This window comes from Balaenoptera acutorostrata, chromosome 3, assembly GCF_949987535.1.
Source record: "Balaenoptera acutorostrata chromosome 3, mBalAcu1.1, whole genome shotgun sequence".
NCBI classification, from domain to species: domain Eukaryota; kingdom Metazoa; phylum Chordata; class Mammalia; order Artiodactyla; family Balaenopteridae; genus Balaenoptera; species Balaenoptera acutorostrata.
This window is the reverse complement of record NC_080066.1, coordinates 71,771,739-71,797,714: the sequence shown is the minus strand read 5'-3', so window position 1 is coordinate 71,797,714 and position 25,976 is coordinate 71,771,739. Positions and strand designations below refer to the sequence as shown.

Here is a 25,976-nt window from a genome sequence, read left to right as displayed (position 1 = left end):
ATTAGTCTAGGGCGATGGGTTTTGGGGAGGAAGCCCACAGAGGTAAAGTGCCATTCTTATCATGTCATATCAAGAATATGTACTATCAATATGACCTATCAGTGTTGATATTAATCTTGATCATCTGGCTGAGGTAATTTTTGGCAGATTTCTCCCCTGTAAGGTTTCTCTACTGTAATGTTACTCCTCTCCTTCCTTTACTGTTCTCTTTGGAAGGAAGTCACTATGCATAGTCCACACTTAAGGAATCAGGAGTTATACTTCCCATTCTTAGGGGGGAGTATCTGTATACTTTATTTGGAATTCTTCTGCATGGGAGATTTTTCTGTTCTCTCTCATTTATTTATTCAGTCATATATTTATATCAGTATGGACTCATGAATATTTGTTTTATAGTTTGGGTTATAATCCAATACTATGTTATTTATTTTGTTGCTCAAATTGTTCTAGCTTTGGCCACTGGAAGCTCTTGCAGTTGGCTCTTGTGTCCCTTTGACACAGCTCCATCATCATGGGCCTTTTTTTTTTTTTTTTAAAGAAATTAATCCTTAATTTCTGGCACTATAAGCTGTGCCAGGTTTATCTCGTATATTCCCTGCTCTGTTCTTTTTTTTTTTTTTTTTTTATAATAGATGGACTGCAATTATTTTTATTTATTTATTTATTTTTTATTTATTTATGGCTGTGTTGGGTCTTCGTTTCTGTGCGAGGGCTTTCTCTAGTTGTGGCAAGTGGGGGCCACTCTTCATCGCGGTGCGCGGGCCTCTCACTATCGCGGCCTCTCTTGTTGCGGAGCACAGGCTCCAGACGCGCAGGCTCAGTAATTGTGGCTCACGGGCCTAGTCGCTCCGCGGCATGTGGGATCTTCCCAGACCAGGGCTCGAACCCGTGTCCCCTGCATTGGCAGGCAGATTCTCAACCACTGCGCCACCAGGGAAGCCCTCTGTTCTTTTTATTGGAGAATGGTAGTGGAAACCAAGATGTGGGTGCTAGGTGCGCTCATTGCCTCTGGGGTGTCATTGCTTTTAGGCCCTCTCAGCTGATAGAACAAGGAAATCTATGTGTGTATACTAACCCATGCGTATACACTTATCTATAAATATTTCCATATATATCCATCTATATCTATATTAACCTAGTATAAGTTCACACTGATGTTGGAGACGTGATTTTAGCTTCTGGAAAATTATATCATAGAGGTCTTAAAAATAAAATAGCAATCTATTTCCCGCCTTAAATTTCCATTTTGTTTCTACAACCATAACAAATTTTCTGGATGTCTTTTCCAGCTCCAGGATTTTAAGGCTGCCCACTTTGTAGTTTGGAAGCCAGCTGATTGGTTTAATTCTGTGAGCACTGGATGGGCATTCTGTGATACCAGTGCTACCCAGTCAGGAGTCAGGCTTTTTGGCACCATGAGCTAGGACATTTTCCCCAAGGAAGCAAGAAGGTGGCTATAAGGGAGCCAGATCACTTATGCAGCATGTGGACTTCTGCAAGCATCTGGAAATTCTAACTTGTGTTCTTTTTTTTAAATTTATTTTTTATTGAAGTATAGTTGAAATACAATGTTGTGCTAATTACTGCTATATAGTAAAGTGACTCAGTTATACATATATATATTCTTTTTCACATTCCTTTCCATTACGGTTTATCACAGGATATTGAATGCAGTTCCCTGTGCTATACAGTAGTCTAACTTGTGTTCTTGGAAAACTTCTGTCCTAATTCTAGGAAGAAGAACGCCTAAATAAACTCAGAATTGAAAGCCAAGGCTCCCCTGAAAGTAAGTTGGCCTTGCTGCTGTGGTAGTTACCAGTTAACTTGTGACAGAGATGGGGGTATAGATGAGTGTGATGTGACAGGAGTGCTCGCATTGTGTAGGGGAGTTTATGAGAAATCCTTAATGTCCAATGCTTAAGCTGTGCACACCCACATCAAAAGTCTTACTTTTAAGGTTTTCCTTCTGTTGGGGGCCTAACATCATCTGAGTACACCAAGGTTGGTATAGCAGAATGGAAGAACCTCAGTCTCCTGGACTGGCCTAATAGGTGGGTGCTAGGTGGCAGCAAGTCCTGCAGAGGTGTGGAGATTACTGCATAGGTCCATGATTGCACTTCTTCCAGCCTGGTGTTTTTGTCCCAACTGAGATCATAATGGCTGTGGTTGTCAACCTTAAAGATGGAAAGTATTCTGTGTAGTCCTGCTGTTCATTAACCTTTTAAAAATCCAGTTCTATTTCTGTTTCTACCCAAGCAAGAAGCTCTGTAAGTGTATTATCGTCTGGGTATCGTAGATTAAATTCAGCAGCTATCTTAAATTTGTGGCGTATGGAAAGCATTGCACTAAAGCCCTTGAGATGTGGAGCCAGTGACTCCATCAGAGCACCTGTGCTCAAAGAGCTTCCGTTCTAATAAGGGGACCATGCAGGTCTATACAAAACTAATGCTGAAAAGTAGAATAAAATAAGGGTTTCTCGTATGTCCTAAATTGAACTTTTTCAGTTTTAGTGGCACTTATTTGGCATGCCATAAGTAGGAAAGGGGAAAGTTTTAGAGCAGTGGTTTTCAAACTATGTTCCATGGTACCCCAGGGGTTTCCAGAGATGCTTTGGAGGGATAGGCCAAGCAAGCAGGTCTACTTCAATCAGAGCATCTTGGCTTTTGTGTTTTATGTATTAGGGTTCTGAATAAAGTTTCCTTTTAAAAAGACATTTTATTGCTTTTTAAAAAAATTGAATAACCACTAATTTAGAGGAATTTTCTGCTATAGAAAAGCAGAGGAGGGGAGAGGATTAGTGGAGGTGAAGAATAATAACATAAAAAGGCCACCTTGAGATTTGAATTAATTTTTTGGTGTTTTAGAGGGATAAACTTCTGAAATATGTAAAAAATTCTTATATATGGATTTTTGAGGATCTTAGAAAAAGCTTTAACAGTTTTATCTAAATTCGTAAAGTTTCCTGATGAAAGAAGTTCTATATATGGGGAAGTGTAATAAATTTTTGTAGTTTTGAAGTAAAAAAATTTAATTAGTTAAATGTTGCTACAAGTCTGACTTTTTTGGCCCCTTAGGATAAGGCTATTTTTGATTGACCACACTAATCGTGATTATTTGAGCATCAACCAAGTGTCTATGCAGAATATCTCTGTAGCAACATTGATATGTGGCTACAAAAATTTGTAGGTAGGAATACATATGTAGCAGCAACACCCGAACTCTGTAGTTCTTCTCAAGAATTATCCTTTCCTTTGCCCTACTCCTTTGACTCAACCATGACTGTCTAAGCTCCTTACTCCTTCCTTAATTCCATAGTTGGCTCTGTCTTCACAAACTCTTAGGCTGCAGACAAAATTAATGTCCCTTATTGTCCTTCCTGCCTCTTGGTTTGTAATTTTCCTCCTTTGGTTATATCCTCATTCTACCATCTTTCAAAGCCCAGATAAGATACCATCTCATCCATGCAGACTTGCCTGATCATGCTTCTCCAGCCTAAAGTCATTTTTCTCACCTTGAAATTTTCACAAGACATTACCTATCACTCTCAATCTTGTAATATGGTTTTTAGATTGTAAACTCTTTGAGGGCAGCATCATGTCTTAACCATCCTTGAATCTCAGTAGTGCTACTCACAGTATCTTGTATATTGTAGGTATTCAGTTAATGCTTGTTTAGATGGATATATGAGCAAATATCAGAATTTTTTAATTACAGTTTCTATCTCTTTGAGCTAGTTTGACCTACATGACCTAAAAAAATTCTAGAAAAGAAGAAACTGTAGATTATATTAAGATGACAAGAGCAAGAGCTGAGTATAGCTTTATTTCCTTTTAATGCCTCCTTAGCTAGTCAGTCATTCTTTGCCAGAAGTAATTTTTCTTTTTCCCTCTTGGATTTGTTAAGTCTGTATACTTACTCTTCAATGCTGTGAGGGGAAAGACTGCTGAACACATACCTTGGACTATAATGTTCCTTATAATTTTTCCTTATCTGTTTTTCTATGGGACCAGGAGCCCAGGTTGGTGCAGACCTGGGCCAGGTATTTTTGGGGGAGCTTAGGGCACCCAGGTAGTAAAGAGGGATGAAGTCATCCAAGTATGCCCCACGTACACATCTCCTGCTGTGACTACTGCTTTTAACAGCTTACCACCTTGCTTTGCTTTTCAGCTCTTGCAAGCTTGAAGAAAGGATACCTGTTCATGTATAATCTAGTGCAGTTCTTGGGATTCTCCTGGATATTTGTCAACATGACTGTGCGGTTCCTTATCTTGGGAAAAGGCAAGTGCAAAATTTCAAGGCTAGTTTTCTTTTTTCAGTAGTTTGGCCCCCTATTCACCAAAAGTAACAGTCTCTGCCTTTGGTATTAACAATACCACCACTCCCACCTCCTACCCCCCAACCATATTTGTGTAGCACTTCATGCCTTTCATTGTATGTTCACATCTTTCACTTCCCTTGGCCTTGTGAAACAGGCAGACTGGATGTTCTGTCCATTTAATAGATGAGAAAACAGGCTTGGAGATGGTCAAAGAAATGATCCACATCCACACAGCTAGCCAGGGGTACATCTTGGGCTGACATCCCTTTCTTATTCACTGCTTGATAGTTCATTTATAACTAAATAAATTGATGTGATACTCACAGTGTCAAAGTTATACAAGTCCTTAAGGGATCTCACCCCTTTGGAGCCTAAATAGACTAAATGGACTATTGTAAAACTGAATGAAAAGACTATCATAAAGATATTAGTTCTTGGGGCTTCCCTGGTGGCGCAGTGGTTAAGAATCTGCCTGCCAAGGCAGGCGACATAGGTTCGAGCCCTGGTCCGGGAAGATCCCACATGCCACAGAGCAACTAAGCCCGTGTGCCACAACTAGTGAGCCTGCGCTCTAGAGCCCGTGAGCTGCAACTACTGAGCCCCCGTGCCACAACTACTGAGGCCTGTGTGCCTAGAGCCCGTGCTCCGCAACAAGAGAAGCCACTGCAATGAGAAGCCCACGCACCGCGATGAAGAGTAGCCCCCGCTCGCCGCAACTAGAGAAAGCCCACGCACAGCAACGAAGACTCAACTCAGCCAAAAATAAATAAATAAAATAAATAAAAATTTATATTAAAAAAAAGATATTAGTTCTTGCTGAATTAATTTATATGTTTAACAGAATTCTGGCCAAAGTAAATGACAACAGAACAGTTTTGAGAATGTGATCTAAAGTATTCTGAAATTTTATTGTGAACAATAAATAGATAATAAAATTTGAGGGAAGAAAGGGTAATGGGAGAGGACTTTCTCTACCTGATATGAAAGAATGTAATTAAAATAGTGTAGTGCTAGTATAAGAATAGACTAATTAATAGAGCAGATTAAGTGGCTCAGAAATAGGTCTTACATTTTATATACATATATATATATATCTCCAGATTATGGATATGATAAAAAAAAAGGAATCATGAATCACTGGAAGGGAAAATATTTTCCAATCATTTTTTTTTTTTATTAGATGGAAAATGTTTCCAAGGAAAATTGGTTAGGTTTGGGAGGCAGATAATCTGTTTGACTCTTCTCACACTGTATACAAAAATAAATCCCCCCAAAGGATTTAGGAGCCATATATCAAAAAGTTAAGTCATAATAGAAGATAAAGTAAATTTTTATAAAATCACATGTGGAGGGTTAGGAGTTTCTAACCTTAAAAGTGATAGAAGAAATCATGAAGAAAAAGGTCAATGTATTTGACTACATAAAATGCCTAAATTTCTATATATGTAAAAACATCCAGCCAAAACAACATTAAAGATTAAAAGCATATGGAGTTGAGCAAAATGGGGATGGAGGGTTGGTGGAAAATTGCAACAAATATCGACAAGGGTTGTTGTTTTTTTTACATATAAAGAACTTGTACAAATTGATTTTAAAATGTGAAAATTCCACCCAATAGATAAATAAGGGTCATATACAGGCAGTTCATAAGAGGAAATAAAACTAATTCAGCACACAACAAAATGTTTAACTCAGTAATGGTGAAGGAAATGAAAAATATTATTTTTTATGTATCAATTTTGCAAAGTTGTAAAAGACACCTAATTCAAGACAACATATGCTAAAACAAAGACAACAGTGGCTACTGGGAGGGTCCATAAGTACAGCAACTCTTTGGGAAAATCATTTTGCAAGGTGCATTGAGAACCTTAACTGTTCATATCCTTGAACTTGGTTATTTCATTTCTGGAAATATGTTCTAAAGAAATAATTGAAACTACAAGAAAAGCTTTTTCAAAAAGATACACATTATGGCATTATTTATATTAGTGACAGATTACAAACTACCTAAATGTCCATCAATGAAGGATTGGTTTAGATTGTTCACTCAGTGGAATGTTGTAAAGCAAATATAAAGTATTTAAAGAAGTTATAATAATATGGAAGAATACTTATGATGGGCTAAAAAGGTAACATATAAATTTGTTTTTCCAGTTTGATCACACCAATATAAAAAGGAGAAAAAAACTGAACCAATAAATGTGAAATGATTGGAAGAAAAGGCACCATTTTCAAATGGTTTGAAAGGATCATTTAAAATTTTTTCCTTATTTTATAAAGTAAATATGAGGAAAAATATGAGCATAATGGAAAATATAAACTATTTAAAAAGAGAAAAAAATCCTGTAGACTATTTTACTCTTCAATCCTAAATTTTCCCATCTGAGTTTTGTAAAGGTGAATTGCAGTTAGCTCCAGAATCTTGCGAAAGAAGTGCACGTTGTTTTTCCAGCGTTCTTAATACCTTGGAATTCTGCAAAGCACAGTAGCAGGCTAGTGAACAACTTCCCAAATGCCTAGTATCTTATAGTCATGTGTAACCAGAGGTCTACAGATGAGTTATTTAAAGAAACAAAGGAAGTCTCAGACAGTTGTTCTCAGATCTGTAGCTCTTACTAGTATGAATTTATCACAAGTCCCATGGAATGACTAGGTACATTCAAATTCATAAATAATTTATTTAACCTAACATAGTTGGATCGATTCTGAATGTTCAAGCCTGCTAGCTGTTAGGTGATCCACTCCAAAAGCTGCTAAGTCATCTGGGTCATGTGTTTAAGCTGCCTGGATTTGTAATTTCTATTTTGGCTCTGAGCCCCTTCCTAAACCACCTACTGGAATGGAGCTGCTGGTGTAATTCTTCTCTTATCTGTCCTCAAAGGTATAATAAGGACCTGGGCCTGGTACCCAGGGTCATAGTTTGCCCTTTGCAATTATCTCTTTTTGAATAAAGGATGTTGGTGAATGGCAAATTCTACACATGTACTTGTTTTTTTCACGTAAACATGTATGTGCTAAACTTCTCATGTTAAGGAAATAGCAAACTCTTAGGCTTATGTAGAAACTCTTGTCTCTCTATTAATACTTTTTTATTAAATAAATTAAAAAAAATTTCTAATTATTAAAATGTGTTAATTACTTAAAGACTTAAATAAAACAAAACAAAAGCTCTACCATAATCCCATCTATCAGAGCAACAGATTCTTGGCACCTTGTTGTATATCTTTCTAAACCCATATAATTTTCTTAGGAACAGTTCCTAAAGTGGAATTACGAGATTAAGGGCAGATTATTTTTATTTTTATTTTATCTTATTTTATTTATTTATTTATTTTAAATGAATTTTTATTGGAGTATAGTTGCTTTACAATGTGTTAGGGACAGATTGTTTTTAAGGATTCTGATTTATACTGCCCAGAAAGAGTATACTATTTTATACTACCACTATTTAAATCTATATCCACTAACATATGAGTGCCTTTTAGAACTTTTAAAAAGTTTTTTCAAATCATAAAAGTAATTGGGCTGATTTAAGAACATTTGGAAAATGGGAGAAAACCAGAGAGGAGGTGCGGTGGGATGGAAGGGGAGGTGAATAAGCCATTGTCCATCACTGTTAATATTTCCATATGTTTCCTTTTAGTCTTTTTTTTCTCCTGCAGTTAAAAATTATAGTCATACTGTGTGTACAATTTTGCATATTGTTTTTAAAACAGTATTATAAGCATGTTAATGTTATTAATATTCTTTATAACAGTCATTTTAGAAATCAGATTTCTATTCTTGAATTGAAACAAGGATGAATTTCCCATAAAATCAGAGGCAAAGCAGCAAGATCTTATTTTTATTTACCATATGCCGAATCTTAAGTCACAACTTTCTAGTTCAAAGTAATGGAGAACCTCATTTTTCAAAGATAATTTGTCCAAGAAATTAATAAGTGAATCCCCTGAAAAAGGATACCAGAATTTCATTGTAAATGGCAACAGAAAGATTTGATTGGGATTTTGTCTTGACAAGGGACATTTAAAATTATGAATAAATTTTTTATCTTATATATAGAAAAATTTAAATTGTAATTTTGTGTTACTTCTTCAAAGAAAAGAATTGGTCAAATTTTGAACTTACTCATTGGTGGAATTTTTCCGGCAAAATTATGCAATAACACTATATACCATTCTTCATTCTTTTGTGTTTGACTTTGTAGCAGGATTGTAAAGTAGATCATTTTCGTGAAAATATTAGAGAGTTTTTTTAGTTTTTGCAAGGGGCTTGTTTTATTCATTTGATATTTAAACTGTATTCTTTTGAGGTGCCTGCAGTGTCATCTTTGTTGGTAAGGTGCCTAACTCTGCCATTTCTTAGAGGCACTACTTTAATAGGCAGAGAGGCAAGAATCCTACAACCTTCTACAATGTGCAGGACAAAGAACTGTCTTGCCCAAAATGTCAGTGGTGCCCTGGTTGAGAAACACTGCAAAGAGGAATGTAGGAATGCAGGATGTCAAGTGAGGATCAGTATGAAAAGTGAAGGATATTAAATTATGGACCACTCCAAATTGATACCACATTTGTTGTCCTCATATAAGGAATAACTGTCATTTAAATTGTTATATAATATTCCATGAAATAGATATACTATGGTTTACTCAAACTTTCCATACTCTTAGGTTTATACCATTTCTGTTTTTTTTTTTTTTAAGTTAGTTTTGGTTTTGTGTCTTTTAATTTTATTTATTTATTTATTTTTGGCTGTGTTGGGTCTTCGTTTCTGTGCGAGGGCTTCCTCTAGTTGTGGCAAGCGGGGGCCACTCTTCATCGCGGTGCGCGGGCCTCTCACTGTCGCGGCCTCTCTTGTTGCGGAGCACAGGCTCCAGACACGCAGGCTCAGTAGTTGTGGCTCACGGGCTTAGTTGCTCCGCGGCATGTGGGATCTTCCCAGACCAGGGTTCAAACCCGTGTCCCCTGCATTGGCAGGCAGATTCTCAACCACTGCACCACCAGGGAAGCCCTCTTCTTGCCTTTTAAAACTGAGAAGGGCATACAGGGTTTATTTGTTAACTTACTGGTAAACAGTAGAATTTACTATTCAGCCCCATGGAGGGGTGAATAGTGAACTTGAATCTGACTGGATGTTTATTATACTTTTCCTAAAATTCCTTTTGTGTGAAGAGTTATCTAGTTTGCAAAATACTTCTGTTGGAATTTGCCAGTTGATTTACCCTTAATGTGTATTTGTCCCATAGAGTCCTTCTATGACACGTTCCACACCGTGGCTGACATGATGTATTTCTGCCAGATGCTGGCAGTTGTGGAAGCTATCAATGCAGCAATTGGAGTCACTAAGTCATCAGTGATACCTTCTCTTTTCCAGGTATTGAACAGTTGAGCTCGAGGGTGGGGAATGAAAGGTTTCAATGTTTATTTAGTAGGTATCCACACTTTGCTGGGAAGTCTCAGTTAGTAAAAATACCTATTTGCACAGGAATAACATTGTTTTATCTGAACAAGTTGGAAAATGTGAAACCTGAGGGATATTTTTTAAAATAGACTTTTGCCATTTCAGGTCTATTTTATTGTTTATAATATCTTCGTGATATCACAAAGTTATAAAAAGAGCTTTAAAACTAGGGAAGCTTGATTCTCAGGCAGGAGTGGAAAACCCTAACCTCTTCTTAGATAGGGGTGTGCCTGGTCTCCTACCACCTCAGGTCAATGAAGGTGGTGTAATACCTGGGAACTCTCTTCACTTTGGACTTTCTTCCATGTATGAAGGTGGCTCTTCTGACTCATGTGGGGAGTTTCCCCCCCCACCCCCAGTACATCTAGGTTGTTTCCTAATATTTGGAAGATTGCTATTAGGAATGGGACATCAAAGTCTTTCAGCCTCCTTGCCTTGTTCCCTAACTATGCAGTTACACATTATTAGATACCACCAACCCAGACTCAGGGGGAATCAGGTGACTGTTGGCTAGTCTCTTCTGGATGCTGTTTTTATAGTTCAACCCTTTTCTGGCATATCAGCTCTGGCATTCTGATAGTATCAGTTGCATGGTAAAGGGTGTTAATACAGTAGCCTTGTTATTTCTTGGTTTTCCGTCCTTGGAAAGAGGTTGTTTTGTTTAGTTCAAAAAAATAAAAGCGGATAGTGAGTGACCCACTAATATGGAATAATATTTTTTTATGTCAAAGACTAGTACAAATAAGCGTCAGGGTAGAATTTCTAGGGCAAGATAGGTTCGGTGTCATCACATCACATGCCTCCAGGGCATGCCATTCATGTAGAATACAATGTGAGTGAAGCCTTTTGGAGTTGGGCAATACCACATGTGCCAACATGGATGAATCTTGGGAATGTCACATTGAGTAAGAAGCAAGTCAGAGTATAATACATAGAGTATGATTTCAGAAAGTTTAAAATCAAGCAAAATGAAACAATATACTGTTGAGGAATACATACATAAGTAGTAAAACTATAAAGACAAGCAGTGGAATGGTTAACGCAAGATAGTAGTTACTGGGACTTCCCTGGTGGTCCAGTGGTTAAGAATCTGCCTTCCAATACAGGGGACGAAGTTTCGATCCCTGGTAGGGGAACTAAGATCCCACATGCCGTGGGGCAACTAAGCCTGCGCGCCACAACTAGAGAGAAGCCTGCATGCCTCAATGAAAGATCCCGCATGCTGCACCTAAGACCCAAAGCAGCCAAAAATAAATAAATATTAAAAAAAAAAAAAAAAAGATAGTAGTTACTTACTACGGGGAGGGAGGGGGTGTGACACACTGGTAACGTTCTGTTTCTTAACTTATGTTATGCAGACGCAGATATTCACTTGGCAGTATTCTTTAAACTGTGTTTGAACGTGTGTAATACATACACACACACACACACGTCTGTCCACAAATACTGGCTTGGGCACTTTAACTTGTTCTAAGTTTTCTCAGTCTTTTTCTATTTACCTTGAATTTAGTGGGGTTACGTTTCAGATAATACATTTATATGTTGTTTTTTAAAAATATATTTTAAAACTTCTTTCTCTCTTTTGGGTCCTTTTAATAGCTTCTTGGAAGAAACTTCATTTTGTTTATCGTCTTTGGCACCATGGAAGAAATGCAAAACAAAGCTGTGGTTTTCTTTGTGTTTTATATATGGAGCACAGCTGAAATTTTGAGGTAGGTAGAAATGCCAGGATGGTGTTTGAGTGCTTCTCCCACTCTGGAGCACCTCTCTTCTTGAGGGAGTTGCTCTCTTGTCCAGAGTCTCATTTGATTTGAGATTAAGGTTCTATGTGTGGAGAGTTCTACCTGCATCTGTGTGCTCTGTAAAGGTGAGGCAGTTTTTTTTTTTTAAACAGTCAATGGATCATCATACCAGCCTGGGCACTGGAGAGCAGAGGGAGAGATCCAGAGAAATGAAAGGATCTTACCCTTCAGGATCTTGCTGTCTTGTTAGAAAGAGAGGACTCATTCACATGGACAAATTCTTGAAAGGGCTGAAGAAACATGGGGCTGAAGGAGCATCCCAGGTTGGATGGAAGCAGTAAAGACTAGCCTTCGAGAAGGGATGATAGAAATGAATCTTTTACTACAAGATTACTGAAGTTTGAATTGACCTCTTATCTGATTCTTCCATTCTCAGTTGTCAATAGGAGAAATATCTTAAAAAAAATAAAAAGATCCAATTAAAGTAGATGTGTTCTTCTTTACCAGACCATACATACATATTCCATACTTCTTTGCTTTTCAGTCAAGTGGAGGGTTGGTTTTGCAAATTGACTCCTCAGCTCTAGGTTTGGTGGTATTTTGGTAAAGTTGACAGTTAAGAGGGAGAAAAGACATCAGCAGTCCTAGACTGTGTTTAAATGGAGTCTATATCCCATGGCATCCAGTATACCCTCTAATCTACTTAACACAAAGGTGAAAGAGATTATAGGTACTTAATATTAACTTTTACTGTTTGGGGGGAAGCAACTTTCTTTTTTTATGTTATCTCTTTTTAAATAGAGTATTCCTGATCATAGATTAGAGGTCTTTTGTATACTTTAATTTTCATAATGTTCATTTATGCAGAGATAAAGTGTCTGTCAACGGATCTGTCATCTTCACCTGCTTGGAATGTAGATCAACTAGGAATAAAGCCAAAATGCTTCTGAGCATCTGTTCTATATACTGAACCTTTTCATAGAGGGTTCCTTTGAGACCTAAACTTAGTCTGCCGTTATTGAGAATTCATATCCTTTGAAGATTGGAGGAGGAGCATGATGGGAGTTTATAATTCTGCTAAGAAGAAGCCATGTGTGGCTAATTGTGAAATTATTGTTGAATGATGTTCTAGGGTTGCATTCAGTGGCTTTTAACATGTTAATTCCTTATTTTCAATAGGTACCCCTTCTACATGCTTTCCTGCATTGACATGGATTGGAAGGTGCTCACATGGCTTCGTTACACTATGTGGATTCCCCTATATCCTCTGGGATGTTTGGCAGAAGGTACTTTCAGGAACTCTAGGTTTTATACCTTAGCTCCAAGGGTGGCCAGTTCTTTCTTCCTCCCTCTGCCAGCCTTAGTCTGAAATATGGGTGTTGAACTTTTCAAGAATTTCTTTCTAGTGGCTTCCTGCCACAATACTCCTGGTATCCAGACTGTTCCAAGGAAGTAGCTCATTTTGTTAAGGTTTGGAAGCTGGGTGGTCATGCACTGCATGCTTCCTATTTATATGGTACTTTTAATTTTCCAAAGCAAGTTCTTATTGATGACTTCATTTTATTACGACAAACACCTAGTGAGTGAGTCAGGGATTTTTCTCTTTATTTTATGGAATAGGAAGCCCAGTGCTATCAGGTGACTGTTCCTCATTTATCCTTGTTGTCAGCTTGGAGGCTTATTTCCTAGGAAAGCTAGGGGGAAAAAAAAAGAGACATGAGCCCATTGTACAAAGAGGAGGAAGAAGCACTTTCAACAAACCCAGAAACTCTGAGGGGTTAGAAGGTTCTATCAGTAGATGTGACTGTACTTCATTTGCTTCTGAAACATTCTTGTTTCTGCTTTTCAGCCGTCTCAGTGATCCAGTCCATTCCAATATTTAATGAAACAGGAAGATTCAGCTTCACATTGCCATATCCAGTGAAAATCAAAGTTAGATTTTCCTTTTTTCTTCAGATTTATCTTATAATATTATTTTTAGGTAAGTATTGGCTCTGTAATAGACCTTTTTTCTGTTACTTCTTAGAAGGTAGAGTTAAATGATTCAGAGTTTTAAAAATCCTTATTAGTATTCTTACTTTCAAAAGAGTAGAAATAAGTTAGAGAACGATTACTTTGCAAAACAGACCCATTAGGAGAATATGCTATGTGTGGAAGTATTTCTTCCCACATCTCCAGTGATTGAGTTATCTTCTTGAAATGCTCTAGGTCATTGGGACTTCACCATATTTCATGTTTAAAACAATTTAAGCAGCTCTTTTAAAACTGAATAAAAAATGAATAAAAAGCTCATTTTACTTCTACTAATTTCAGTAGCAGATCCCTTATCCAGAGGAATTATTACAGAGGTGGTGATACAGCTGGCAGCAAGGAGGGAAGGCAGTAAAGGCCTCTGAGCAGCCAAGAGACGTCGGAAGGCTTCTACCTAACAATAGGAAAGCCCCCCACTCCTCATATAAAGCGTTGCTTATTTATTAGTTTACTTTTATATGAAACCATAAAGTTTTGCCTTAACTCATAAAAACTAAGCACTAAAAGAAGGGAAAGAGAAGTAAACCTAAATTATTGCAAATATGAGAGATTTAAAAGCCTTCCTAATTATGAGGATTGTTTACTTTAGATGAAGTTCTAACACATTTTAATATACTTACATATATTTCTCCCTGTTGTATTTCACAAGTCTTGAGGTGGCCTTAAAGTATGGCTGTATGGTCTCCTGGCAACAGAAGGATGTGACAGCAGATAGTATACTGGTTATCTTTTTCTGTGTAACAAATTACCCCAAAACTTAGCAGCCTAAGACAGAAAACATTTATTATCTCCCATGTATTCTGAGAGTCAGGAAGTAGGCTAGCTGGGTGGCCGTGGCTCAGGGACGCTCATGAGGTTTCGTCAAGCTGTCAGCTCAGCTGGGGCTACAGTTTCTGCACACTTGGCTGGGGCTGGAGGATCTGCTGCAAGCTCGCTTATGTAGCTGTGGACAGGAGGCTTCAGTTTCCTGCCATAGTACTTCTCCACGCGGATGCTCATGACATGGCTTCTCCCCAGAGCAAGTGATCTGGAAGAAAGCAGAAGCCACACGGCCTTTTTTTTTTTGCTGTTAAAAAATTTATTTATTATTGAAATATATTTGACATAAAACATTGTATAACTTTAAGGTATAACATGTTGATTTGATACATTTATCAATTGTAATAAGATTGCCATTATAGTGATAATTAGCACTTCTATCATGTCCACACTGCTTTTTATAACCTAAACTCAGAAGTGACCTACTATCACTTTTTTTAAAGAAGAATTTATTATTTATTTATTTATTTGTTGGCTGTGTTGGGTCTTCGTTGCTGCACATGGGCTTTCTCTAGTTGTGGCGAGCGGGGGCTACTCTTCGTTGCGGTGCGCGGGCTTCTCATTGCGGTGGCTTCTCTCGTTGCGGAGCACGGGCTCTAGGCACGCGGGCTTCAGTAGTTGTGGCTTCCGGGCTCTAGAGTGCCGGCTCAGTAGTTGTGGCGCACGGGGGCTTAGTTGCTCCGCAGCATGTGGGATCTTCCCGGACCAGGGCTCAAACCCACATCCCCTGCATTGGCAGGTGGATTCTTAACCACTGCGCCACCAGGGAAGCCCCGACATAGTATCACTTTTGCTGTATTCTCTTTCTTACACAGATCAACCTTGTATAATGTGGGAGGGGACTACACAAGGGTATGAAATACCAGGAGGTAGGGATTATTGGGGACCGGCTTGGAGGCTGGCTTCCCCAGACTGAGAGGGAGACCACAAAAAGTAAACCCAAGAAGTTGGAAAGCCCAGTTATCTTGGTTATTTATTTATTTATTTATCCGCACCGCACGGCTTGTGGGATCTTAGTTCCCCAACCAGGGATTGAACCCGGGCCCTTGGCAGTGAAAGCGCGGAGTCCTAACCACTGGACCACCAGGGAATTCCTGATCTTGGTCATTTAGAAGTGGGGGAGAAGAGACCTACACCCTTTAGGAGCCCCTCGGAATCAGCACATGGCAGAAGTGCAGTTAAATAATATACATTATGGGGGCAGGTCATCTGCCAAAGGTTAAATTTTATTCCATTTGTTCTTCTTTTCCATTTCAGAAAGATTTCAAACCAAAAATGTTAAAACGTTTGGCGCTTTAAGGGAGTAAGCTTCAATTTGGAAAATGTACTCATTAAAAGAGCTCTTTACCTCTATTACTGGATAAATCTAGTACTACTGTAATTAGGCTCCATGAGGTGGGCCTACTGAAAGTGTTAAAAAGGAATAAGTGTTGGAAGGACCCTTAAAATATTTTACTAAAGGGGCTTCCCTGGTGGCGCAGTGGTTGAGAGTCTGCCTGCTAATGCAGGGGACACGGGTTTGAGCCCTGGTCTGGGAAGATCCCACATGCCGCGGAGCAACTGGGCCCGTGAGCCACAATTACTGAGCCTGCGCGTCTGGAGCCTGTGCTCCGCAACAAGAGAGGCCGCGATAATGAGAGGCCCGCGCACCGCGATGAAGAGCGGCCCCCACTTGCCGCAACTAGAGAAAGCCCTCGCACAGAAACGAAGACCCAACACAGCCATAAATAAATAAATAAATAAATAACCCCCCCCCCAAAAAAAATATTTTACTAAAAAAGCTAGAAGGGTAGACGTATTTATGTATTTTTAAAAATATTTATTTATTTATTTGGCTGCACCGGGTCTTAGTTGCGGCATGCAGGATCTTTGTTGCCGCATGCGGGATCTTTAGTTGCGGCATGATTTTAGTTGTGGCATGCAGGCTTTTAGTTGTGGCATGCAGCATCTAGTTCCCTGACCAGGGATCGAACCTGGGCCCCCTGCATTGGGAGCGCAGAGTCGTAACCACTGGACCACCAGAGAAGTCCCAGGTAGATGTATTTTAATGTGCACTAACCCTAGTGGCTTTTCCTTGTGTTGTTTAAGCTATTGCATATTCTAACTTACAAGGTTCTGTATTCATATTTAGTTTGCCTACAATGAATATGTAGTTCTTATTCTTCAGAATGAAATAAATCCTAAATCTACGTAATTTAGAAGCAGTATAACAACCAGTTATATTTGTGTATGGATCAAACATATGTTCTCTCACAATGTCTGTAAAATAAGTGTTTTTAACCCTGTAGTACAGTGAGAAAACTGAGGTGAGACTAAGCTGCAGAACTACTCAGTGATTACGTAGGATTGAAATTTTCTTCTGGCTCTTAAATCCTGTGTTTTTCTAGTTCACTGAATTGTGTGCTTCCTAGAAAAGCGTCTCATACCTTTTAGGCTATTGCTTAATACATATTATTGCATAGCCTTGAATTAAAAATTAGGTTCTCTCTGTTTCAGATTTGTGTATTTTATGTAAATCCTACCTTAAAAGAAAGGAAAAAAAAGAATACTGAACTCTAATTAATGAAATTTTTAGGGGTGAAGTGTACTGATGTCTGCAGCTTACATTGAAATACATAAAGAATGAGATGGGAATGGGTATGTGATAAAGTAAATGTAAAAAAAAGTTAGTTTAAATCTAGGTGGTATTCACTGTACAATGGTTTAATCTTCTGTATATTTGAAATTTTTCATAGTAAAATATGGGAGAAAATTAAATTGTAGAACCCACTGGGGAAAAATTGAATTGTCTCTAGTGCATTATTAATATTTGTTCTAAGTTGTACTTCCTGAGCAGCTGCAGTAAGCACAGGGCTGTGGGATATGAAAAACAGACAACTAGGGACTGTCCTGCCCCAAGAGCTTCTGCTTATAAACAGAGACAAAGATTCTCATTTCTAATTGGCCTCTTTTCTTTTTCAGGATTATACATAAATTTCCGTCATCTTTATAAACAGCGCAGGCGGCGCTTTGGACAAAAAAAGAAAAAGATCCACTAAAAAGAGAGATTTAGATGACTTCTTGCCAGTTTGAGCCTAATCTATAATTCTTACAGTTTTACCTTCTTGTACTGATGTAAAAGTTTTTTTAAAGTTAAATGATTAAATTCTCAGTGAGGCTATCTTCCTTTTTCCCCAGTAACATTCCTGAATTTACTGTATTATCTTAGTGTAGTACTTGCATGACATGGATTCCTGATACCTGATGACAGGTTCATTCCTGTGTATTCCATTAATGACAGCAAAAGACTCAGCCCTACCCCCACCCACTCCATGTCCAGTCAGTCTGTTTCACACAGGCCAGAGATACTTCTTCAGTGCCCTGATGCTACCAGCTACTGGCCATTCTTATAGCTGGGATTTGTTCTTTTCAGCTATTGCTTGTGAAAAAAAAAAAAAAGCAAGACTATGTTGCTGTATAGGAGGCTGTGAAAGTGACTCAGACAAGGACCTAATATATTCTGTACCCAAGGGGCTACTTGTTAAGTGGGTTGGCATTGATTTTCTGGAAATCGAGTTTTACTCAGTCATTGATAAAACATTTCTGAGTCTGAGTAGGCCTGGAGGACACATATTACCTCTGAATCTTTTGGTCTCTCTAACAACATCTTAACCTGCGTGGGCACTGGAGAGGCACAGGGTGATTTGAGAGAAACCAGTCAGAACCTTGGAACACCATGATCACTTACTTCATTCCTAGCTAAATCAGAACTATTTTCAACACGAAAGAAAGATGAAACATTAGTTAGAAAACAATGAGATTATAAGAGTTCCAAACGCAAATGGTGCTACAGGGATCAGAAGGGTCAAACTGGCCATGCAGCCTGTGGCAAACTGGAAACATCAGAGTAGGCCAAGTAAAAATACCTACGAAACTGTCTTAGGCTGTGCACAGACCTGAAAAACTCAGTGTTCCTTCCCCTGCATTGACTTAGTCCATTTACTTGTGTCAGAGTGAGTTGGTGGAACTGTTTGAATAGGCCTCAAAAACACCTGCTTTTTATTTTGCTGTTGTTTCACCTGTCTGCAGTAGGACAGTGAAAACAGAGTGAGAACTTTGGCTGGAGAACCACCAGCTGAGCCTTTAACAATTCCTGGCAGGAAATCCACCAGCAGAGGAACTGAAAAAAATCTAGACACTATGATTTGGCCATTGTCGAAAACATCAGTTTTCCCTAATACATTCCAAGTAAACCAAGTAATGTTTGTATATAAGAATTTAAGGTATGATGGCTCTTTCTGTTCTGCCATTCCCATTGTTCTTGGGGGAAAGGGGACTCAGTGGGTTATGCTGTTTCTCTGAGCCCAAGATGGAAACTTGGTTTGACCTAAGTAAAAACATCTGATTAGCATAGGCTGGTTGATATTTTTACAAGTTCATTGCACCGAAGGATATTTTGCATGTCTGCAACTTCTGTCAACATTTGTTTGTATTAATTTCTGGTGTTCTTTCAACTGACTTTCTATGTGTAATTGGGCAGATCAGCTTTACAGCAGATTATGCTGTATCTTTGTGGCAGAATCTTGTATTCTTAGTGATTGATTGTTATAAACCCCTTTATTGCTGTCTGAGAAAGCTAAAGATTGTGTATTTCTATTAAACATTTACAATTAAAATCTTAGTAACTTGTGTTTAAAGATCATTTAGTCTAATGGTTTCCAAATTGTTAGTGATAAATACCTTTGTTTAGACAAAATATTATATAGGCATACCTCGCTTTATTGCACTTCACAGATACTTGCATTTTTTAGAAATTGAAGATCTGTGGCAACCCTGTGTTGTAAGATGATGGATAGCATTTTTTAGCAGTAAATATTTTTTAATCAAGGTATATACATTTTATTTTAGACAGAATGCTATCGCACACTTAATAGACTACAGTATAGCATAAACATAACATTTTTATATACTGGGAAACCAAGAAATTCGTGTGACTCACTTTAGTGAAATATTTGCTTCACTGCGGTGGCCTGGAGGCAAACCTGCAAAACCTCTGAGGTATGCCTATATAGCAATTCAGCATGTTAAATAAAACATGGTTGCTTGGGTTGAAGCAGCCATTCCTTAGGAGGTTTACAGAACAATCTGAAAAGCACTGATGATGTAAATAAAGCCTGGAGAAGTTAGATGACTTGCCCAGGGCCATGAAGCTAGCTCATGAACTGGAACCATAACTGACTACAGTGATGTCAGAATCTACCTGGATGGAACCTGGCTTAGGCAGTGAAGCAGTGAGGCCTAACCAGTGTCACAAACAAGGAAGTCAGTATGGAACCCAAGGAACCATCAAGATTGATGAATCTATGCTACTTAGGAAGTTAAACTTATACTTAGGTTATAGGACAGAGCAAAAGGCAAAGAAAGACCCATTAATTTCCCAGTGAAACCATTTTATAGAAAATCAAATATTTTATTTTCATTAAAAAAAATTTGAAAAAACAAGAATCATTTTATACATTTATGGTTGCTGTTTAAAAGTTTGTATCTCAAGATATACCAAAAGCACCTAAGGGTTACCACCGACATTTTGCCCAAGTTCTAAGGAAATTCTGAAACTTAGTGATGTTGAGCTTGTACTTAGCAAGTCTCCTTTCCCAACCATAGGTACCTGGAAATGTCCCTGTGGCTGGGAGAGGAGAATAGTGAAGGGCATTTCAGGAACAGAGAACCCAGGTTGTTAGGGTGCCCGAGGAAGGTGGAGAGGGCTCTACGCTTGTCAGTCCTTCAGGCTTCTCAGGAGACGTGCCCATTTTGGGAGCAACAGCTGTCTTTTGGTTTTAAAGACTCTGAGCTCCAGAAAGCTAAGGTCAAAGCCCGAGCAGCTGCCCACCCTGCAGAACCCTTCTCAGAGTAGCAGAGTCAAACCTGCAAGTGGTGCTTCTGAGGCAGCCTTGGGAAGGTCTTTGGGTAGCTGTTGCAGAGGTGAACAGACCAGAAACGTTTTTACCCTAAATTATTTTCACTTGAAAAAAGAATGAAGTCAGCTTCACATTCTTTCAGTGCTGCTCCCAGAGAAGTCTGTCTGCAAAGGTGTGATGTTGTGGTCATACCCGGCGTACTCAGAGGTGCCAGTACTGGCCAGCTTGAGCTGCTGGGCGGCGTGAGTCAGCTGGAACGCAGCATCGGGGTGAGCCGTGTCAGGCAGCAGCGTGCACTCCCTTTCTAGCATGTCAGCCACCCCTTTGAGCAGGTCCAGGAAACCGAAGGCCAAGGCAGCCTTTCGTAAACGGTTCAGCTCCTAAAACAATAAAAGACACCAATGTTCCTGAAGTGCGTTCTCCTCATCACATACTTTCTAAGTGCTCAGCTTAGTATAAGTTCTCCTTGAACCCCAATCTTAAATGAGCATTTTTATATGAGAACAAATGCTTGTACAGAGATGCCAATAACGAGAGGGTGATGACATGACTGGGAAGTGGTTCCTCTGCAGGTGATCAGAAAGCTAAGGAAGACACAGGTGACTGAAACTCAGGTCACCCTCACCACAGTTCATGAGCACTTAGGCCAAACGTGGTGAGGTACTTTGTAGATTCTGCATAGAAATGACATCCTCCTGATCTGAGGTATCTCATTTAGCATTATACCCTCTAGGTCTCTCCACGTTCCTGCATGAGCACTTAGGCCAAACATGGTGAGGTGCTTTGCATACATCATTTCATGTACTCATAACTCTATGGAGGATACTTTTCCTCTGTTACTCAGGTACGGAAAAGGCTTGCCCCAAACCTCAGAGGGCTCTTAACCCTCTGGTGCCTCTCTGGCTGGAGCCTTAGACTGAATGACGATGAACATGTTTGGAGGAGGCACTGGAGGAGTCAGTAGGTCTGACCCCAAAGATTACCACAAAAGTTTGAGTAGTGGATGGAAGCACAGAAATATGAAATGCCCCATCTATCACTTAGCAGTGTGATCTGGGCAAGCTGTGTAGCCTTCTCTGGGTGTCAGTGGCCTCATTTACAAAATGAGGATAACCTCTTCCACACCCACTGGAGGAGCTGACACAGCCATCTGGTAGAGGCCCTTTCTTGTAGGTTATATAAAACCAGAAAAGAGAAACGGACTTTCTGACCACCTCTCTACTATCATCTGTTTACAACTGAAAAGTTCAGAAGGCCGAAGTACAAGTGTGCCACCCTGAATAGACAGCTCTGCAGGGAGACAGGGACTACAGCCAAGGAGTGGTCATCAAGGGCCTAGGGCTTCAGTTAGTGGGGGACATGGCGGGCTGGGCAGCTCTCTGGTTGAACTCTGCTTGATTTCACCAGCTCGCTACATAATTAGGTTTGAAGACATAAAGGTAGTAAGATAACACCCAGGCAAAGCACATATGTTCTCTGGAAGAGAGGCTACCCTGGAGCTGGCTGTGTGTACCGTACTTTAAGATTTGCAAGCTAGGACACAATTGCCAATACAGCATACCTCACACTGCCACTTAATTTAATTTCAGCCAAACACCAGAAGGACAGGGGAGAAGCAAGGAGTGACCTTAAATGCCCCTCAACTCCCCCCCTCCCTTGTAACTTCATTCCACCAATGGTTCTGCATTAGCTAGGTATGATTCTGGAGGGCCATCCTTTTGCAATTCATAAATGTGCAATTTTAGAAGTCATTCCTGGAAGCAGATCCTCTGGTACAATAAGAATGTTCTGAGCAGGGCTTCCCTGGTGGCGCAGTGGTTGAGAATCTGCCTGCCAGTGCAGGGGAAACGGGTTCGAGCCCTGGTCTGGGAAGATCCCACATGCCGCGGAGCGACTAGGCCCGTGAGCCACAATTACTGAGCCTGCGTGTCTGGAGCCTGTGCTCCGCAACAAGAGAGGCCGCGACGGTGAGAGGCCCGTGCACCGCGATGAAGAGTGGCCCCCGCTCGCCGCAACTAGAGAAAGCCCTCGCACAGAAACGAAGACTCAACACAGCCATAAATAAATAAATAAATAAAGTACCTATAACAAAACAAAACAAAACAAAACAAAAAAATCTCATTTAAAAAAAAAAAAAAAAAAAAAAAAAGAATGTTCTGAGCAATCACCATCCCTGGAAGTCACATACCCTGGTTGCCTGGAGTTAGACTGGATACCCATATGGGAGGAGTGAGGAGGTTTAAAGGCTATGACCCACAGGTCCTTTCATCTCCTTCCCTCAGCCATTCACAACAGCACCAACACAGAAAAGACCCGCTGCACAGAACCAGGCCATTTAAACACTTCTGATTCCTGGATTTTAGGGCAGCAACAGACTTATCACTTCTACTGACTTTACTGATGAAAAAACTAAGGCACAAACAAACCATACATTTCTAATCCCTGTCCATGTTCAACGCTACCCCACACTACTGTGAACTGTTTATTTCTGGCACACATCCCGGGGCCCACCCTCATTCCCTATAATTCTGATAGTCTTACCTTATAGAATGTCTGTGTTTTTTCAGGTAGTTTCCTTGCATTTCTTAAAATCTTCTGTACATCTGTCTATCGAGGGTAAAAAGAATTTAACATTAGAATTCTGTGGTAAAAAGGCAAAGAATACAAAAGGACGGCTTTATATTAAAAAAATGAAAATGAGAAAAGAGTTACAACGTCAAGATGAGGATCCCTTCTGAGTTAATGTCATCGTTCAACATTAGTAAAGCACCTCCCTCCTTCAAAAGGCTTGATGATGATAAATCCCTTGATGATAATAATGAACTTGTCACAAAACACCCCCAGTAAACCCATACATCTATGGCCGCTGCTTTTTGACAAGGGTACCAAGACCATCCAATGGGGGAAAGAACAGTCTCTTTAACAAATGGTGCTTGGATAACTGGATAGCCACCCGCAAAAAAATGAAGTTGGACTCTTACTTCATACCATATATAAAAAATGGACTCAAAATGGATCAGAGGCCTAAATGTAAGAGCTAAAACTATAAAACTCTTTTCATGACAATAGTAGAACAACAAAAGAAAAAATAAATTTGGCAAATGTTCATAGCAGCATTATTCATAATTGCCAAAAGGTGGAAATAATTCAAAAGTTCACTAACTGAATGAATGGATAAACAAAACATGGTTTATTTATACAATGGACTATTACTCAGCCATCAAAAGGAAAGAAGTACTGATACATGCTACAACATGAATGAACATTGAAAACATTATGCTGACTGAAAGAAGTCAAACACAAAAGGCCACATATAATATGATGCAGTTTACATGAAATATCCAGAACAGGCAAATCCTTATAGACAGAAAGCAGATTAGTGGCTGACAAGAGCTCGGGGAAGAGTGACTTGTTTAGTGGGCATAGGATTTCCTTTTGGGGTGATGAGAATGTTTTGGAACTAGATAGTGGTGATGGTTGTGTAACACTGCGATTGTACTAAATGCCACTGAATTGTAACTTTAAAATGTTTGAAATGGTAAATTTTGTTATGTGCACCTCACCATAATGAAACAATACACCCAGATCAAAACAAAATTTTAAAAATAATTTTAGGAAAATTCAGCTCTCTTTCTGACAGGGAAGTGTTGGGGTCAGTGATGGCAAGAAAAAGGGAGAACTTGAATTTCCAACAAAGGGAAGAGGCCCCTTAGCCATGGCAGGATGTGTCCAGTCTCCCTGAAAAGGGGGCTAGAAGAGACTATGCCATCAACAGAAGCTAATTCTGTGGTCAGGTGTCCTGACTGCCTCTTCTCATTTGGCTTAGGTTGAACTCGTTGGAAGAACAAAGGAAAAAAAAAAAAGGCACTCAAATGATAAAAAAGGCTCAAAAAGTGATTTTTAAAAATAGGTATAACACTGCTATATTTAAAATGGAAAACCAACGAGGACCTACTGTATAGCACAGGGAACTCTGCTCAATGTTATGTGGCAGCCTGGAAGGGAGGGGAGTTTGGGGGAGAACAGATACATGTATATGTACGGCTGAGTCCCTTTGCTGTGCACCTGAAACTAGCACAAGATTGTTAATCAGCTATACTCCAATATAAAATAAAGAGTTAAAAAAAATAGGTATAAATGACTAATGGGACGAGAAAGTCACTGAGTATCTTGACTAAAAGCAGCACACATTGATAACAAGATAATCTTAGCCTCCCATTAAAGTGTTTCTGTGGCATTACAGGGTAATGTTTTGGCTTACCCCGTGGGGATGGAAGAAATAACCACATGAAGATTTTTACATCTTTCTCAAAATTATTATTAAAGGTAACACCCATAATGTTATTCAATGACTCACCATGTCAAAACTTTTACATTAAAATTTAATGCCAGAGAAATGTGTCTCTCTAGAAGAACTGACATGCTTCCTTTTATCAGACAAGAAGAACCATATAACCAACATGTTTTTTTTTTTGACCTTGGTAGCAGGAAGCTCAGAGCCAAATTGCTCAAATACAATTATCATTTTGCCTTGGCTTCCTGAAACAATTGTCTCTCCTCTTCCTCTAGGTTTCATATTGCTCTAAATTTTGTAAAAAATGATTCTGCTATATACGTGTTTTACTGTAGGCCACCTCAAATCCTTTTTGGAAATAATGACAAACATTAGAAGTAAATGAATTACTAAGTATCGAAGGAAAAGAAAATCAAATCAAATGTCCGCCTGCCTGCCAGAATCCCTCTTCCTGTCCCCAGTGGAGAGCAACGTGAATGGTAATGTTACCTGCAGGCCACTGGGTTTGATCCACACCGTCACATTCTGGGCATAACTGCGTTTGTTTTTGGGCTGCAGGGGGAATGGGCTCTTATTATCATCCTCACCATAAGGGTTTTCTTTAGCATCTTAAAAGAAAAAGACATTCTTGAAATGACATCTGGCAAAACACAATCAATTACATTTCCAATTAGGCTAGAAGCTCTTTGAATCATTCAATCTCCTATATCCTGTTACTTCCCTAATTAAGAAAATCCATTAACTTCAGTCAGGTTGGGGAACCTGTTCTCAATAGTGACATCGGACACTAAACAATCAACTGAGACACATACAAGTGAAAAACAGCTTAATGTTTTTAAAGAAACAAGCTTCACTTATCTGCTTTATAAATTAAGGTCAGAGAGGATAAAAGCTTCACTTATCTGCTTTATAAATTAAGGTCAGAGAGGATAAAATTGTTGTACATACAACAATACTAAAGTATATATAAAAATATATGTATATATACATACTACAATTCTATATAGTCTAGCCCAGCACTCTCCAACAGAACTTTCTGTGATGAGGAATGGTAGCCATAGCCCATGTGACCACTGAACCCTTGACACATGGCTAGTGTAACAGAGGAACTGAATTTTATTTAATTAAATTTAAAGATCCTCATGTGGTGAGTGGCTACTGGATTAGACAGCATAGGTCTAGGCATTGAGAAAATTTAAAAGTAAAATTACGTATAGCCAAATTATGGAAAAGAGCAAGGGAAAGGACTTCCCTAGTGGTCCAATGGTTAAGAATCCGCCTGCCAATGCAGGGGACACGGGTTCGAGCCCTGGTCTGGGAAGATCCCACATGCTGCGGGGCAACTAAGCCTGTGTGCTACAACTACTGAGCCTGCGCTCTAGAGCCCATGAGCCACAACTACTGAGCCTGCATGC

At 39.2% G+C, this 25,976-nt stretch overlaps 2 protein-coding genes across 5 annotated transcripts in view; one reads left to right on the top strand and one right to left on the bottom strand.

Annotated features, from left to right (window-relative positions):
* HACD3 (3-hydroxyacyl-CoA dehydratase 3) overlaps positions 1-19,030 on the top strand; it is a 33,301-nt gene extending 14,271 nt beyond the window's left edge. Inside the window, exons 5-11 of the mRNA XM_007166035.3 lie at positions 1,735-1,786; positions 4,168-4,278; positions 9,564-9,691; positions 11,378-11,490; positions 12,700-12,806; positions 13,370-13,501; positions 17,332-19,030. Of these exons, the coding sequence (XP_007166097.1) occupies positions 1,735-1,786; positions 4,168-4,278; positions 9,564-9,691; positions 11,378-11,490; positions 12,700-12,806; positions 13,370-13,501; positions 17,332-17,408 (720 nt within the window). The 3' untranslated portion in view covers positions 17,409-19,030. The remainder of the gene's footprint in view (positions 1-1,734; positions 1,787-4,167; positions 4,279-9,563; positions 9,692-11,377; positions 11,491-12,699; positions 12,807-13,369; positions 13,502-17,331) is intronic.
* A 775-nt stretch (positions 19,031-19,805) lies between these two features.
* Positions 19,806-25,976, bottom strand: part of INTS14 (integrator complex subunit 14) — a 36,916-nt gene continuing 30,745 nt past the window's right edge. For all 4 annotated transcript variants that reach the window (XM_007166037.2, XM_007166038.2, XM_007166036.2 and 1 more), the window contains 3 exons: positions 25,051-25,169; positions 22,809-22,874; positions 19,806-20,647 (listed from right to left, as the gene is read on the bottom strand). In XM_007166037.2, the coding sequence (XP_007166099.2) occupies positions 20,396-20,647; positions 22,809-22,874; positions 25,051-25,169 (437 nt within the window). In that variant the 3' untranslated portion in view covers positions 19,806-20,395. The remainder of the gene's footprint in view (positions 20,648-22,808; positions 22,875-25,050; positions 25,170-25,976) is intronic.